At 38.7% G+C, this 18,701-nt stretch overlaps 2 protein-coding genes across 2 annotated transcripts; both read left to right on the top strand.

Moving 5' to 3' along the window:
- Positions 1 to 7,197: 7,197 nt before the first annotated feature.
- Positions 7,198 to 7,944, top strand: LOC139354088 (uncharacterized). Its single transcript, XM_070998349.1, has one exon. It carries the CDS (start codon positions 7,198 to 7,200, stop codon positions 7,942 to 7,944), a length of 747 nt encoding a protein of 248 aa, XP_070854450.1.
- A 19-nt stretch (positions 7,945 to 7,963) lies between these two features.
- On the top strand, positions 7,964 to 10,215 carry LOC139354087 (uncharacterized). Its single transcript, XM_070998348.1, has 3 exons — positions 7,964 to 8,161; positions 8,311 to 9,498; positions 9,685 to 10,215. The coding sequence occupies exons 1-3, from the start codon at positions 7,964 to 7,966 to the stop codon at positions 10,213 to 10,215; spliced, it is 1,917 nt and encodes a 638-aa protein (XP_070854449.1).
- Positions 10,216 to 18,701: the final 8,486 nt, after the last annotated feature.

Here is an 18,701-nt window from a genome sequence, read left to right as displayed (position 1 = left end):
TCTTCCTAAACAACAACAACAATTTTAAAGAGCAGACGCAGGAAGACATAAGGGGGTTACTCCTACACAAGCAAAAAATGTCAACCGATAGGCTTAATAAACACAGAAATAGGCCGACACAGTACAACCAGGAGGACACTGTTTATGTCTCCAACAGGCAGATTAAGAGCAAGGATAAAAATCGATTCAAACCAGAGGAGGTGGAAGTTGAGGGTAGGGTCACGGTCAAGACTAAATCAGGGAAAGTCTTCCATAAATCCCATATAAAAAGTTAAAGTCCGCTTCGCTGAAAATGTTTCACAGACCCTTTATAAAAACAAATATAGAAAAAAAATACAAAAAATACAATAATCAAGAATAAATAACAGAATTAGTAAAATATTAAAACGCCAGCCAAACAGAAATATATAAAAGGCAAAAAAAAACGCCTATACTTATTGAAAACAAAAAAAACATAAAACTAAAAATAATTATTTAAGTAATAACAATTAACAAAAATATAAAATACTACGTTAAGATTAAAAACTAAAAAACAAAATTGGGTAACGTCTCTCCCCCAAGTATGGCGATTATTCAAGTCGCGACTGCTCTTCACATCTTTAAATACGATACACCGGTCGTCCCACTTCAACAAGGCGTGGTATGGCGCGTCAATGGGGTGTTCAAACTCGCCCATGTAATCGACCTAAAAGAAATACAGAATATAATTGACAAGACCACCTAAGAAACATCAGTGGTCACCGACACCAGAGTCGCTTCGCTAATATGCCACTACCTGGAAGAAGCCACCAATGGCATTGCAAGAATGGGGTCGGCATGGAAATGGGTTGCCGGGTCACCCGACGCATCAGATTGGAATACCGTCCTCCAGTCCCAAAGCAACGTGATCGAAAACAGTAACCAACAGATACAAATTAACACAAGGCTGTTCGACGCTACGCACGACTCCTTACAGAAGCTCGACGTTATGATGGCAAGGGTGAACTCCATCGACGGAGAGGTCCACAATTTTAATGCACAAGGCAATGATACTGCTGAAGCAAGTCGACGAAATCACGCGAGCATGTCAACTGGCAAAGGCGTCCGTAGTCTTGGACCAAAAAGAAGTGGAAACCCTTCTAGCAGAAACCCGCAGCCTGCCATATCAAAACGTGGTAGAAGCGGTGGAGTTAGCGGAGCCATCGATCCTAACTAACGGAACCTGCCTATTATACGTGCTAGCGTTACCCAAGGTCGTGGACACCAAATACAAGCTGATGCTACTTTATCCCACGATTACGGAGGGTAAACAAGTAGTGCTGGAATACAACAGGATGGCGGTGGACCCCCAGGAAACCTATGCGGTATTGGGAAACTGCCTCTCCATCGGAAATACGACTGTTTGCCAGGAAAAAAACTTAAGGAAGCTAGACGAGGCCAGCTGTATCCCCAGGCTCCTAAAAGGAGGACACGCTCTCTGCGATCACCTGAGAAACGACCAAGAGATAGTGGAGTTGGTTGACGACGGCACTCTGTTCCTGACAAACTTCAACGGAACGGTCGTAGCGGACTCAGGGAAACGCCATCTACTGGGATCGTTTGTAATTCAGTACGACAACGAGACCGTCCACATCGGGAATATGTCTTACAGCAGCTACTCGACAACGCATGTGATGGCCAGCCGGCCGTACTGAGCAAAGTAACCGCCACTGGATACCAGCTCTCGCTAAAATATGTTCATGATTTTAGCTTGCAGAACTTAAGAAAGCTGTCGGCAGTATCTAACAATTTTCTATTCTCAATCCTAACAGAAGCAGTGATGATCTTCGTTGTCGCCTTGTTATTGTACATCTTATGGAGAAAAATAACCTCCACCAAGGGCATCCCAACGCATCGAGGCATCGTCGAACTGGAGGCGCACACCACCAGTGCGGCCCCCGTGAAGAGATGCTGATCTGCGGGACGCAGATTTTCGGAGGGGGAAGAGTTAACAACAGAGGGCTGGCAGCCCACCTAATAAATAGAAGAGGGCTGACCGGCCGGCTTCCCCTTCCCCCCGCCGCGATGCCGACTCAGCGCGGCAACATGCGCCGGCCGGCCGCTGACCTAGCTGCCCCCCGCACCCCGTGCGGAGTCAGCACAACGAAATCCAATTTGGCGAAGGTTTACTGATATGGGCCTTCTTTCCATCTTTAAAAGCCCATAACTTGGTCAAATGAACTCGGATTTCGATATGGCATACCTCTATGGGCTTGTAGAATGATTATGTTGTTACCTACATTAAAATATATAACTTTAAGGATAGTAAATGATATGACCGTTTTTATGTCATTGATTTTAATTTGGCGAAGGTTTACTGAAATGGGCCTTCTTTCCATCTTTAAAAGCCCATAACTTGGTCAAATAAACTCGGATTTTGACATGGCAAACCTTTATGGGCGTGTGGAATGATTTGGTTGTAATCGGTATTAAAATATATAACTTTAAAGGTAGTAAAAAATATGACCGTTTTGATGTCATTGATTTTAATTTTGCGAAGGTTTACTGAAATGGGCCTTCTTTCCATCTTTAAAAGCCCATAACTTGGTAAAATGAACTCGGATTTCGATATGGCATACCTTTATAGGCTTGTGGAAGGATTTTGTTTTAATATGTAAAAAAAAAATGAAATTCTAAAGGTAGTAAAAAATATGACCGTTTTAATGTCATTGATTTGAATTTTGCGAAGGTTTACTGAAATGGGCCTTCTTTCCATCATTAAAAGCCCATGACTTGGTCAAATGAACTCGGATCTCGATATGGCATACCTTTATGGGCTTGCGGAATGATTTTGTTGTAATCTGTATTAAAAAACTGAAATTCTAAAGGTAGTTAAAAATATGACCGTTTTTATGTCATTGATTTTAATTTTGCGAAGGTTTACTGAAATGGGTCTTCTTTCCATCTTTAAAAGCCCATAACTTGGTCAAATGAACTCGGATTTCGATATGGCATACCTCTATGGGCTTGTAGAATGATTATGTTGTTACCTACATTAAAATATATAACTTTAAGGATAGTAAATGATATGACCGTTTTTATGTCATTGATTTTAATTTGGCGAAGGTTTACTGAAATGGGCCTTCTTTCCATCTTTAAAAGCCCATGACTTGGTCAAATGAACTCGGATCTCGATATGGCATACCTTTATGGGCTTGCGGAATGATTTTGTTGTAATCTGTATTAAAAAACTGAAATTCTAAAGGTAGTTAAAAATATGACCGTTTTTATGTCATTGATTTTAATTTTGCGAAGGTTTACTGAAATGGGCCTTCTTTCCATCTTTAAAAGCCCATAACTTTGTCAAATAAACTCGGATTTTGACATGGCAAACCTTTATGGGCGTGTGGAATGATTTGGTTGTAATCGGTATTAAAATATATAACTTTAAAGGTAGTAAAAAATATGACCGTTTTGATGTCATTGATTTTAATTTTGCGAAGGTTTACTGAAATGGGCCTTCTTTCCATATTTAAATGCCTATAACTTGGTCAAATGAACTCGGATTTCGATATGGCATACCTTTATGGGCTTGTGGAAGGATTTTGTTTTAATATGTAAAAAAAAATTAAATTCTAAAGGTAGTAAAAAATATGACCGTTTTTATGTCATTGATTTTAATTTTGCGAAGGTTTACTGAAATGGGTCTTCTTTCCATCTTTAAAAGCCCATAACTTGGTCAAATGAACTCGGATTTCGATATGGCATACCTCTATGGGCTTGTAGAATGATTTTGTTGTTACCTACATTAAAATATACAACTTTAAGGATAGTAAATGATATGACCGTTTTTATGTCATTGATTTTAATTTGGCGAAGGTTTACTGAAATGGGCCTTCTTTCCATCTTTAAAAGCCCATAACTTGGTCAAATAAGCTCGGATTTTGACATGGCAAACCTTAATGGGCGTGTGGAATGATTTGGTTGTAATCGGTATTAAAATATATAACTTTAAAGGTAGTAAAAAATTTGACCGTTTTGATGTCATTGATTTTAACTTTGCGAAGGTTTACTGAAATGGGCCTTCTTTCCATATTTAAATGCCTATAACTTGGTCAAATGAACTCGGACTTCGATATGGCATACCTTTATGGGCTTGTGGAAGGATTTTGTTTTAATCTGTTAAAAAAAATGAAATTCTAAAGGTAGTAAAAAATATGACCGTTTTTATGTCATTGATTTTAATTTTGCGAAGGTTTACTGAAATGGGCCCTCTTTCCATCAATTGGGGAACCAGACACCCTATACATTTATTCTTGTAAACTTTATCTCTCGCTCGCCTGTGTTATCTATTTACACATACACGCGCATGAAGCGCAGCTTAATCGTATGTACGTGCAAGAGCTTTGCCAAATACATTGCCTCGGTCAGTACTTTTCCATTCATCTCTTACGGTAACGTGTTTACGACATAATTCAGCCTATTCTTGTAGTAATATACCCAGCTACAGTCAGTCACATTTTTGCTACCAACGCAACCACAGCGCATCGAAATTGATTGTACTAAATTATATAGAATGTTCGGTGAAGACAAATAAAAATCAATTTAAACAGTTACACTTCTGGCGTCTAATTTGTTAACATAAAATAACTGGTCCTTCGAGCCGGATAGCCAGGAAAGCGTTTGTTTTCGGGACATTTTAATTAAAATTAGTACTTGTCAACGGTGATCTATAGATATCTGCATCGTATAGAACCGTCCTCTAACCTCAATCGTCATGCGGAGTGTGATTCAACAGCGGGGCTTTTGCAAAAGCCAAATCACTCGTGCGCATAACAATGCCACGAAATTTGTGGAAGATATTCAGTCAATCCCGACATTAGTCGCGCGATTGGCCCAGCTACAGGACAACTATTTGCGGTTTGTGCGACTTACGGAGGATTTGTACGCCTACGAGTCTGAAGAGATTGGGAAGACCCTGTTGAAGACGTTGATATATACGAGGAAAAACACTACGCTACATACGCTATTCTCAGTAATACGCTTGAAGATTTAAAGGCTGAAGTCGCTAACAATACTCTTCTTGTTTCCGATCAATCATTCAACACTACTCGCAGAAGCCATGTGGACTTTCAGTTCGAGCGAATCAAGCTCCCAACCTTTTCAGGAAATTATGAGGATTGGAAACATTTTTCGGACATGTTCACGGCATCGATTGCATCAAATACGAATTTCACTGATTGCCAAAGATTTCACTATTTGAAATCATACCTGTCTGGCGAGGCACTCGCATTAGTGAAACATATTCCAGTGACCAATGAAAACTACAGTGAAGCCTGGGACAAGTTGGAAAAGCGGTACAACAAAAAACCGCTTATTATCCGATCATTTCTGAACAGTTTTCTAACTTAGCAGGCATGGAAAGAGCCAAATCGGCAGCTATTCGACTGAGGGACCCAGGGCAGTGGAAAGCCCAATTTGATGGCCATGCTAAAATTCTCCAGCATGATAAATCGATTCCAAAGATCACGGATCTATGCAAATCCATTGAATATAGTCACACACCCTTTGAGGCACTGTTTCCTGATAGAGGGGAATGGGAACAGGGCCGACCGGGCACGACGGACGCAATCTGTTTCTATACAGATGGCTCCAAATTAGAAGGACACGTTGGCGAAGGTGTATACTCCGAACAATTAGATATCAGTAAGTCATTAAGGCTCCCGGACCACTGTAGCGTCTTTCAGGCGGAGGTCCACGCTATAAAAGAAGCACTAACCTGTTTAGGGAACTTTAGCCTCCAAAGAGGACACCTAAACATATAAAGTGACAGCCAAGCGGCTATTAAATCGATCTACTCGATAAACACCAGCTCCCGTACAATAGCAGACTGTCGCAGATCTCTCCAAGAGATGGCAAATCAGTTTACTATCAACCTAATATGGGTTCCGGGTCACCGGGACATCGTAGGCAACTGCATAGTGGACGAATTAACCAGGCAGGGCACCACCAAGCCTCTCCTCCCAGGAGAGGAAAATGTCGGTATGCCCATGGCTACTTGCAAGCTAAACATAAAAAACCACTTCAACACACTAGCCAACACCCACTGGCAAAACGCACCACAGTGTCGCATCTCTCACCAGACATGGCCTGTGATAAACAACAAAAAAACCTCGGAGTTACTCAAACTCATCCGCACAGAGTGTGGCATGTTGATTCGAGCTCTTTCAGGCCACTGGCTTGTTGGCGCACATGCCGGCAGGCTAAAAGCCCCGCAAAATGGTTTCTGCAGAAGTTGTAGGGATGAGGAAGAAGTGGAAACGGCAGAACACCTTCTCTGCTTCTGCCCAGCCCTATGCAGACTCAGACTGAAACACTTAAGAAGCCCCTTCATCGACGATCTTACCGAAATATCGGAGATTAATCTCAAAAGCATAAGTGCCTTTATTAAATCTTCCTAGTGCCACAACCAGTAGCATCAGCACTGTGCGTAAATTGGTGGACGGCGCAGATGAAGTTATTCGTGGGTTAAGAGCACTTCAGTGCGATGAACGAGATGCCTGGTTAATATTTATATTATTATCAAAGTTATATCCTTAAACTCGGCAGTCATGGGCCCAGCGCCCAGAATCTGAAAATTCCAGTGTGACCATCGAGCAATTTCTAACCTTTCTCACATCTCACTGCGACACCTTTGAAGCCTGCCAACTCGGTCGCGCGTCAAGCTCGACGATCGGCTGCTACTCATCATGCTGACGCCCACCACAGACGCGACGACAACAAGTGTTTATATTGCCAGCAGACTCATCAACTGTACAGGTGTGACCAATTTCTAACGTTGGACATAGCAGCTCGCCGAGAATTCCTGAAAACCAGAAAGCTCTGTTTTAACTGCCTCAGCGCTTCACACATGGTCGGCAATTGCACATCGAAACACACATGCCGGGTCTGCCGCCGCAAACATCATACATTGGTCCACGACACGCCGCAGCCGTTTCGAACTGGAGAGCCTAATGAGTCACCTAGCGTAAACACTGGCAATCTGTCCTCAACCCCCCGAGCTAGATCATTCAGCACAAACAATCAACTTCGCACTCACCATCAGGCAGCGTTCCTCCTGTGGGGAACAATTACACTCATCATACCATGGAAAATATTCCGTATGCAGGTTCGCAAACCCTATTGCCAACCATTCTCGCAGACGTCGACGACGCTTGGGGAAACACAAAAAAATGCAGAATGCTCTTAGACACGGGATCCACCATTACTTTGGCATCGGAATCATTTGTTCAGCGGATTGGCGTGCATCGAACGCATGCACGAATTTCAATTCTTGGTCTGGCCGCAAACAACGCCGGTCATACTCGAGGGCGCGCACACTTTAAGCTGCGCTCTCGGCATTCGGATCATATCATCGAGATGGACTCCTTCATTTTGTCCTCGCTGACGTCATCGCTTCCAGAGCAAACTATTGACACATCATCTTCTACCTGGAAGGAAATCTCAGCACTTCCCTTAGCAGATCCGACGTTCTGCACTCCTGGATCTATAGATGTCATCGTTGGATCTGATCAACTATGGTCTCTATATACCGGAGAAAGAAAATATTTTGGTAAGGACTATCCCATCGCTCTCAATACAATTTTTGGTTGGATTATTGCAGGCTCGTACACTGCCTGCGACGACCACATCACTCCGGCCGTGACCCATCACGCGGATCTCGACACGATGGTTCGATCGTTCATGGAAATGGACAATGTGCAACCTAACCAATCTCTCTTGGACTCCAGTGATCCCACAGAGAGTCATTTCGCAAACACTCACACGCGCTCCGAAGACGGGGTCTATATCGTCGAGTATCCCTTCAAGGATGGAGCCCCGCCTATCGAATCAACTCTTCCCCAGGCCACCAACCGTCTAGTCTCATTGGAGCGACGGACGTCGACATCCGGAACTCAAAAAACAATACGAGGAGTTTTTGGATGACTACTTGCAACGCGGTCATATGGAACAACTGACATCAGCCCAAGTCATGGACGACCCTGACACTTGCGTTTATCTACCGCATCACGCTGTCATCAAGCAGGATAGCCTGACGACCAAATGTCGGGTGGTCTTCGATGGATCTGGAAAAGGCAGTTCTGGAATCTCCTTAAACGACAGACTTCATATTGGACCACCGATTCAGCGGGACTTGCTCGGGGTTTGCCAACGTTTCCGGCAGCACCGATATGTTCTATGCGCAGATATTGAAAAGATGTTTAGAGGGATTCAAGTTTCTAGGCGTCACACCAATTTTCAACGGCCTAGCGCCCTCTCCATTTCTGGCCGTTCGAGTTTTGAAGCAACTAGCTGACGATCATCGCCTCGAGTACCCGGCCGCATCACAAGCATCATCACAAGATGCTTACTGGATGCGATTCGGTAGAAGATTTTGTGATTCTAAAGACGGAGCTGATTGGACTCTTAGGAAAAGCGAAGTTCAAACTACGGAAATGGAGCTCTAACTGCTGGAACCTTCTGCAATCATTACCTGAAGAGGATCGATGTTATGACCCAATACAGCTCACCAAAGGTTCACCCATGGAATCGCCCGTCAAGGTCCTTGGAGTTCAGTGGAATCCAGGTCGTGATGTAATGTTCGTCAAACCTACAGAATTCGATCTCAGCATTGTCCCCACGAAACGAGAACTATTATCGCAACTTTCCAAGATCTATGATCCACTCGGGATTGCAGCGCCTACCACCGTGCTTCTCAAGCTCATCTTCCAAGAAAGTTGGACCGCTGTAATACACTGGGACGAACCTATTGCTGAAGCCCTGAATGCACGCTGGAGGGCATTAGTAGAGGATTTCTCGTCGCTGACAAAATGCCAAGTACCTCGGTATATTGCTGCACCCTACCAACACATACAACTGCACGGACTCGCAGACGCATCCATGCACGCGTACGGTGCTGTTGTTTATAGTCGAGTAGCATCGGATGGGAAGTTCCATATAAATCTCGTAGCCGCCAAGACACGTGTGGCTCCAATAGAATCAGTCTCAATTCCACGCCTGGAATTGAACGCTGCCCTACTCCTGACACGGCTGCTCACTATTGTTAAAGCGTCGTTAACTATTCCTGTTAACAACACGATCTGCTGGACAGATTCGGAGATCGTGCTACACTGGCTGTCCGCACCACCACGGAATTGGAACACATACGTCTGCAACAGAACGGCTGAGATACTGAGCGAATACCCACGTATCTGCTGGAGCCATGTCCGCTCCGAGGATAATCCTGCCGACTGCGCATCCAGGGGACTTCACCCATCTAAGCTTCTTGACCACGAACTTTGGTGGAACGGCCCATCCTGGATGGCCTTGCCACAATACGACCTCTGGCCTCTGTCTACTAGCAAGTTCCGAGTTGATACACATTTGGAGGCCAGAGCAGAGGAACGTCCAGCCAAGCCAACAACTCTACATAGCTTTCCTGACGAAAGTATGGACGAGTTGCTCATCAACAAGATCTCATCCTGGACTCGGCTCATAAGGGTAACTAGCTATTGGTATCGCTTTATTCATCGTCTTCGTTTGCAGCACAGGCCTTATTCTGAGTACCTAACTTCAACGGAACTGCAGGCAGCACGAAACCAACATCTTCGTCACATCCAACGAAAGGCCTTTCAAAGAGAGTATACGCAGCTAGAAAACGGACGCTAGCTTCATGCAAAATCGCAGCTGATCCGGTTTTCTCCATTTCTGGATAAGGACGGACTAATGCGAGCTGGCGGACGAATCGAGAGGTCGACCCTTAACTACAACGCCAAGCAGCCGGTTATAATTCCAAAGAGTTCTCCAGTCGCCGAGCTCCTGGTACGACATTCTCATGTGACGAATCTTCACACTGGAGTGGACGCCACTCCCCATACTGCCTTACCGGAGCCATCCCGTCTAGACGTCCCCATCAACCGCTTGGAACGATGTACTCAACTACAAGCCATGGTCCAAGGCTTTTGGAAACGCTGGCATATGGAGTACCTAACCTCTCTGCACGAGCGCACCAAATGGCAACTGGAAGACGATAATTTGAAGGTCGACACACTGGTAGTGCTTAAGGAACCAAATCTACCTCCATCAAAATGGATTCTAGGACGTATCCAGGAGGTACACGCCGGACAAGACGACAAGGTCCGAGTTGTTACCGTCAAAACCGCCCAAGGAGTCCTCAAGCGGCCAATTACCAAATTGGCGATCTTGCCCCTTTGTTGAACAGCCGTTCAGGGGGGGCGGTATGTTGGGGAACCAGACACCCTATACATTTATTCTTGTAAACTTTATCTCTCGCTCGCCTGTGTTATCTATTTACACATACACGCGCATGAAGCGCAGCTTAATCGTATGTACGTGCAAGAGCTTTGCCAAATGCATTGCCTCGGTCAGTACTTTTCCATTCATCTCTTACGGTAACGTGTTTACGACATAATTCAGCCTATTCTTGTAGTAATATACCCAGCTACAGTCAGTCACATTTTTGCTACCAACGCAACCACAGCGCATCGAAATTGATTGTTTGATTATATTGTTTTGTTTGATTGATTGATTATATAGAATGTTCGGTAAAGACAAATAAAAATCAATTTAAAGAGTTAACACCATCTTTAAAAGCCCATAACTTGGTCGAATGAACTCGGATTTCGATATGTCATACCTTTATGGGCTAGTGGAATGATTATGTTGTTATCTGCATTAAAATTCATTACTTTAAAGGTATTAAAAAATATGACCGTTTTTATGTCATTGATTTTAATTTTGCGAAGGTTTACTGAAATGGGCCTTCTTTCCATCTTTAAAAGCCCATAACTTGGTCAAATGAACTCGGATTTCGATATGGCATACCTTTATGGGCTAGTGGAATGATTATGTTGATATCTGCATTAAAATTTATTACTTTAAAGGTATTAAAAAATATGACCGTTTTTATGTCATTGATTTTAATTTTGCGAAGGTTTACTGAAATGGGCCTTCTTTCCATCTTTAAAAGCCCATAACTTGGTCAAATGAACTCGGATCTCGATATGTCATACCTTTATGGGCTTGTGGAATGATTTTGTTGTAATCTGTATTAAAAAATGAAATTCTAAAGGTAGTAAAAAATGTAACCGTTTTTATGTCATTGATTTTAATTTTGCGAAGGTTTACTGAAATGGGCCTTCTTTCCATCTTTAAAAGCCCATAACTTGGTCAAATGAACTCGGATCTCGATATGGCATACCTTTATGGGCTTGTGGAATGATTTTGTTGTAGTCTGTATTAAAAAATGAAATTCTAAATGTAGTAAAAAATATGACCGTTTTTATGTCATTGATTTTAATTTTGCGAAGGTTTACTGAAATGGGCCTTCTTTCCATCTTTAAAAGCCCATAACTTGGTCAAATGAACTCGGATTTCGATATGGCATACCTCTATGGGCTTGTAGAATGATTATGTTGTTATCTACATTTAAATATATTACTTTAAAGGTATTAAAAAATATGACCGTTTTTATGTCATTGATTTTAATTTTGCGAAGGTTTACTGAAATGGGCCTTCTTTCCATCTTCAAAAGCCCATTACTTGGACAAATGAACTCGGATCTCGATATGGCATACCTTTATGGGCTTGTGGAATGATTTTGTTGTAATCTGTATTAAAAAATGAAATTCTAAAGGTATTAAAAAATATGACCGTTTTTATGTCATTGATTTTAATTTGGCGAAGGTTTACTGAAATGGGCCTTCTTTCCATCTTTAAAAGCCCATAACTTGGTCAAATGAACTCGGATTTCGAAATGGCATACCTTTATGGGTTAGTGGAATGATTATGTTGTTATCTGCATTAAAATATGTAACTTTAAAGGTATTAAAAAATATGACCGTTTTTATGTCATTGATTTTAATTTTGCGAAGGCTTACTGAAATGGTCCTTCTTTTCATCTGTAAAACCCCATAACTTGGTCAAATGAACTCGGATTTCGATATGGCATACCTTTATGGGCTTGTGGAATGATTATGTTTTTATCTGCATTAAAATATATAACTTTAAAGATGGTAAATTATATGACCGTTTTCATGTCATTGATTTTAATTTGGCGAAGGTTTACTGAAATGGACCTTCTTTCCATCTTTAAAAGCCCATAACTTGGTCAAATAAACTCAGATTTTGATATGGCAAACCCTTATGGGCTTGTGGAATGATTTTGTTGTAATCGGTATTAAAATATATAACTTTAAAGGTAGTAAAAAATATGACCGTTTTTATGTCATTGATTTTAATTTTGCGAAGGCTTACTGATGGGCCTTCTTTCCATCTTTAAATGCCTATAACTTGGTCAAATGAACTCGGATTTTGATGTGGCATACCTTTATGGGCTTGTGGAATGATTATGTTGTTATCTGCATTAAAATATATAACTTTAAAGGTATTAAAAAATATGACCGTTTTTATGTCATTGATTTTAAGTTTGCGAAGGATTACTGAAATGGGCCTTCTTTCCATCTTTAAAAGCCCATAACTTGGTCAAATGAACTCGGATTTCGAAATGGCATACCTTTATGGGCTAGTGGAATGATTATGTTGTTATCTGCATTAAAATATGTAACTTTAAAGGATTTTAATTTTGCGAAGGTTTACTGAAATGGGCCTTCTTTCCATCTTTAAATGCCCATAACTTGGTCAAATGAACTCGGACTTCGATATGGCATACCTCTATGGGCTTGTAGATTTATTATGTTGTTATCTGCATTAAAATATATAACTTTAAAGCTATTAAAAAATATGACCGTTTTTATGTCATTGATTTTAATTTTGCGAAGGTTTACTGAAATGGGCCTTCTTTCCATCTTTAAATGCCTATAACTTAGTCAAATGAACTCGGATTTCGATATGGCATACCTCTATGGGCTAGTAGAATGATTATGTTGTTATCTACATTAAAATATATTAGTTACTACTGATTTTAATTTGGCGAAGGTTTACTGAAATGGACCTTCTTTCCATCTTTAAAAGCCCATAACTTGGTCAAATGAACTCGGATTTTGATATGGCAAACCTTTATGGGCTTGTGGAATGATTATGTTGTTACCTACATTAAAATATATTACTTTAAAGGTATTAAAAAATATGACCGTTTTTATGTCATTGATTTTAATTTTGCGAAGGCTTACTGAAATGGGCCTTCTTTCCATCTTTAAAAGCCCATAACTTAGTCAAATGAACTCGGATTTCGATATGGCATACCTCTATGGGCTAGTAGAATGATTATGTTGTTATCTACATTTAAATATATGACTTTAAAGGTATTAAAAAATATGACCGTTTTTATGTCATTGATTTTAATTTGGCGAAGGTTTACTGAAATGGGCCTTCTTTCCATCTTTAAAAGCCCATAACTTGGTCAAATGAACTCGGATTTCGATATGGCATACCTCTATGGGCTAGTAGAATGATTATGTTGTTATCTACATTTAAATATATGACTTTAAAGGTATTAAAAAACATGACCTTTTTTATGTCATTGATTTTAATTTGGCGAAGGTTTACTGATATGGACCTTCTTTCCATCTTTAAATGCCCATAACTTGGTCAAATGAACTCGGATTTCGATATGGCATACTTTTATGGGCTTGTGGAATGATTATGTTGTTATCTGCATTAAAATATATAACTTTAAAGGTAGTAAAAAATATGACCGTTTTTATGTCATTGATTTTAACTTTGCGAAGGTTTACTGAAATGGGCCTTCTTTCCATCTTTAAAAGCCCATAACCTGGTCAAAAGGACTCGGATTTCGATATGGCATACCTCTATGGGCTTGTGGAATGATTATGTTGTTATCTGCATTAAAATATATAACTTTAAAGGTAGTACAAAATATGACCGTTTTTATGTCATTGATTTTAATTTTGCGAAGGTTTACTGAAATGGGCCTTCTTTCCATCTTTAAAAGCCAATAACTTGGTCAAATGAACTCGTATTTCGATATGGCATACCTTTAGGGGCTTGTGGAATGTTTTTGATGTTATCTGCATTAAAATATTTAACTTTAAAGGTAGTAGAAAATATGACCGTTTTTATGTCATTGATTTTAATTTTGCGAAGGTTTACTGAAATGGGGCTTCTTTCCATCTTTAAAAGCCAATAACTTGGTCAAATGAACTCGGATTTCGATATGGCATACCTTTAGGGGCTTGTGGAATGATTTTGTTGTTATCTGCATTAAAATATTTAACTTTAAATGTATTAAAAAATGTAACCGTTTTAATGTCATTGATTTTAATTTTGCAAAGGTTTACTGAAATGGGCCATCTTTCATCGTTAAAAGCCAATAACTTGGTCAAATGAACTCGTATTTCGATATGGTATACGTTTATGGGCTTGTGGAATGATTATGTTTTTATCTGCATTAAAATATATAACTTTAAAGGTAGTAAAAAATATGACCGTTTATATGTCATTGATTTTAATTTTGCAAAGGTTTACTAAAATGGGCCTTCTTTCCATCTTTAAAAGCCCATAACCTGGTCAAAAGGACTCGGATTTCGATATGGCATACCTCTATGGGCCTGTGGCATGATTATGTTGTTATCTGCATTAAAATATATAACTTTAAAGGTAGTACAAAATATGACCGTTTTTATGTCATTGATTTTAATTTTGCGAAGGTTTACTGAAATGGGCCTTCTTTCCATCTTTAAAAGCCAATAACTTGGTCAAATGAACTCGTATTTCGATATGGCATACCTCTAGGGGCTTGTGGAATGATTTTGTTGTTATCTGCATTAAAATATTTAACTTTAAAGGTAGTAGAAAATGTGACCGTTTTATGTCATTGATTTTAATTTTGCGAAGGTTTACTGAAATGGGCCTTCTTTCCATCTTTAAAAGCCCATAACTTGGTCAAATGAACTCGGATTTCGATATGGCATACCTTTATAGGCTTGTGGAATGATTATGTTGTTATCTGCATTAAAATATATAACTTTAAAGGTAGTAAAAAATTTGACCGTTTTTATGTCATTGATTTTAACTTTGCGAAGGTTTACTGAAATGGGCCTTCTTTCCATCTTTAAAAGCCAATAACTTGGTCAAATGAACTCGTATTTCGATATGGCATACCTTTAGAGGCTTGTGGAATGATTTTGTTGTTATCTGCATTAAAATATTTAACTTTAAATGTATTAAAAAATATAACCGTTTTAATATCATTGATTTTAATTTTGCAAAGGTTTACTGAAATTGGCCTTCTTTCATCTGTAAAAGCCAATAACTTGGTCAAATGAACTCGTATTTCGATATGGTATACGTTTATGGGCTTGTGGAATGATTATGTTGTTATCTGCATTAAAATATTTAACTTTAAAGGTAGTAAAAAATATGACCGTTTTTATGTCATTGATTTTAATTTTGCGAAGGTTTACTGAAATGGGCCTTCTTTCCATCTTTAAAAGCCCATAACTTGGTCAAATGAACTCGGATTTCGATATGGCATACCTATATGGGCTAGTAGAATGATTATGTTGTTATCTACATTTAAATTTATGACTTTAAAGGTATTAAAAAATATGACCGTTTTTATGTCATTGATTTAATTTGGCGAAGGTTTACTGAAATGGACCTTCTTTCCATCTTTAAAAGCCCATAACTTGGTCAAATGAACTCGGATTTTGATATGGCAAACCTTTATGGGCTTGTGGAATGATTATGTTGTTACCTACATGAAAATATATTACTTTAAAGGTATTAAAAAATATGACCATTTTTATGTCATTGATTTTAATTTTGCGAAGGCTTACTGAAATGTGCCTTCTTTCCATCTTTAAAAGCCCATAACTTGGTCAAATGAACTCGGCTTTCGATATGGCATACCTTTATGAGCTTGTGGAATGAATATGTTTTTATCTCAATTAAAATATATAACTTTAAGGATAGTAAATGATATGACCGTTTTTATGTCATTGATTTTAATTTGGCGAAGGTATACTGAAGAGAGCCTTCTTTCCATCTTTAAAAGCCCATAACTCGGTCAAATGAACTCGGTTTTCGATATAGCATACCTCTATGCGCTTGTAGAATGATTATGTTGTTACCTACATTAAAATATATTACTTTAAAGGTATTAAAAAATATGACCATTTTTATGTCATTGATTTAATTTTGCGAAGGCTTACTGAAATGGGCCTTCTTTCAATCTTTAAAAGCCCAAAACTTGGTCAAATGAACACGGATTTTGACATGGCATATGGCTTGTGACTTAATTTTGCGAAGGTTTACTGAAATGGGCCTTCTTTCCATCTTTAAAAGCCCATAACTTGGTCAAATGAACTCGGATTTTGATATGGCAAACCTTTATGGGCTTGTGGAATGATTATGTTGTTACCTACATTAAAATATATAAGATTTAAGGTATTAAAAAATACGACCGTTTTTATGTCATAGATTTTAATTTTGCGTAGGCTTACTGAAATGGGCCTTCTTTCCATCTTTAAAAGCCCATAACTTGGTCAAATGAACTCGGATTTTGATATGGCAAACCTTTATGGGCTTGTGGAATGATTATGTTGTTACCTACATTCAAATATATTACTTTAAAGGTATTAAAAAGTATGACCATTTTTATGTCATTGATTTTAATTTTGCGAAGGTTTACTGAAATGGGCCATCTTTCATCGTTAAAAGCCAATAACTTGGTCAAATGAACTCGTATTTCGATATGGTATACGTTTATGGGCTTGTGGAATGATTATGTTTTTATCTGCATTAAAATATATAACTTTAAAGGTAGTAAAAAATATGACCGTTTATATGTCATTGATTTTAATTTTGCAAAGGTTTACTAAAATGGGCCTTCTTTCCATCTTTAAAAGCCCATAACCTGGTCAAAAGGACTCGGATTTCGATATGGCATACCTCTATGGGCCTGTGGCATGATTATGTTGTTATCTGCATTAAAATATATAACTTTAAAGGTAGTACAAAATATGACCGTTTTTATGTCATTGATTTTAATTTTGCGAAGGTTTACTGAAATGGGCCTTCTTTCCATCTTTAAAAGCCAATAACTTGGTCAAATGAACTCGTATTTCGATATGGCATACCTCTAGGGGCTTGTGGAATGATTTTGTTGTTATCTGCATTAAAATATTTAACTTTAAAGGTAGTAGAAAATGTGACCGTTTTATGTCATTGATTTTAATTTTGCGAAGGTTTACTGAAATGGGCCTTCTTTCCATCTTTAAAAGCCCATAACTTGGTCAAATGAACTCGGATTTCGATATGGCATACCTTTATAGGCTTGTGGAATGATTATGTTGTTATCTGCATTAAAATATATAACTTTAAAGGTAGTAAAAAATTTGACCGTTTTTATGTCATTGATTTTAACTTTGCGAAGGTTTACTGAAATGGGCCTTCTTTCCATCTTTAAAAGCCAATAACTTGGTCAAATGAACTCGTATTTCGATATGGCATACCTTTAGAGGCTTGTGGAATGATTTTGTTGTTATCTGCATTAAAATATTTAACTTTAAATGTATTAAAAAATATAACCGTTTTAATATCATTGATTTTAATTTTGCAAAGGTTTACTGAAATTGGCCTTCTTTCATCTGTAAAAGCCAATAACTTGGTCAAATGAACTCGTATTTCGATATGGTATACGTTTATGGGCTTGTGGAATGAGTATGTTGTTATCTGCATTAAAATATTTAACTTTAAAGGTAGTAAAAAATATGACCGTTTTTATGTCATTGATTTTAATTTTGCGAAGGTTTACTGAAATGGGCCTTCTTTCCATCTTTAAAAGCCCATAACTTGGTCAAATGAACTCGGATTTCGATATGGCATACCTATATGGGCTAGTAGAATGATTATGTTGTTATCTACATTTAAATTTATGACTTTAAAGGTATTAAAAAATATGACCGTTTTTATGTCATTGATTTAATTTGGCGAAGGTTTACTGAAATGGACCTTCTTTCCATCTTTAAAAGCCCATAACTTGGTCAAATGAACTCGGATTTTGATATGGCAAACCTTTATGGGCTTGTGGAATGATTATGTTGTTACCTACATGAAAATATATTACTTTAAAGGTATTAAAAAATATGACCATTTTTATGTCATTGATTTTAATTTTGCGAAGGCTTACTGAAATGTGCCTTCTTTCCATCTTTAAAAGCCCATAACTTGGTCAAATGAACTCGGCTTTCGATATGGCATACCTTTATGAGCTTGTGGAATGAATATGTTTTTATCTCAATTAAAATATATAACTTTAAGGATAGTAAATGATATGACCGTTTTTATGTCATTGATTTTAATTTGGCGAAGGTATACTGAAGAGAGCCTTCTTTCCATCTTTAAAAGCCCATAACTCGGTCAAATGAACTCGGTTTTCGATATAGCATACCTCTATGCGCTTGTAGAATGATTATGTTGTTACCTACATTAAAATATATTACTTTAAAGGTATTAAAAAATATGACCATTTTTATGTCATTGATTTTAATTTTGCGAAGGCTTACTGAAATGTGCCTTCTTTCCATCTTTAAAAGCCCATAACTTGGTCAAATGAACTCGGCTTTCGATATGGCATACCTTTATGAGCTTGTGGAATGAATATGTTTTTATCTCAATTAAAATATATAACTTTAAGGATAGTAAATGATATGACCGTTTTTATGTCATTGATTTTAATTTGGCGAAGGTATACTGAAGAG

This window comes from Drosophila suzukii, assembly GCF_043229965.1.
Source record: "Drosophila suzukii chromosome 2 unlocalized genomic scaffold, CBGP_Dsuzu_IsoJpt1.0 scf_2c, whole genome shotgun sequence".
NCBI classification, from domain to species: Eukaryota; Metazoa; Arthropoda; class Insecta; order Diptera; family Drosophilidae; genus Drosophila; species Drosophila suzukii.
Note: the sequence above shows the minus strand (reverse complement) of the source record. Positions and strands in the feature narration are given on the sequence as shown.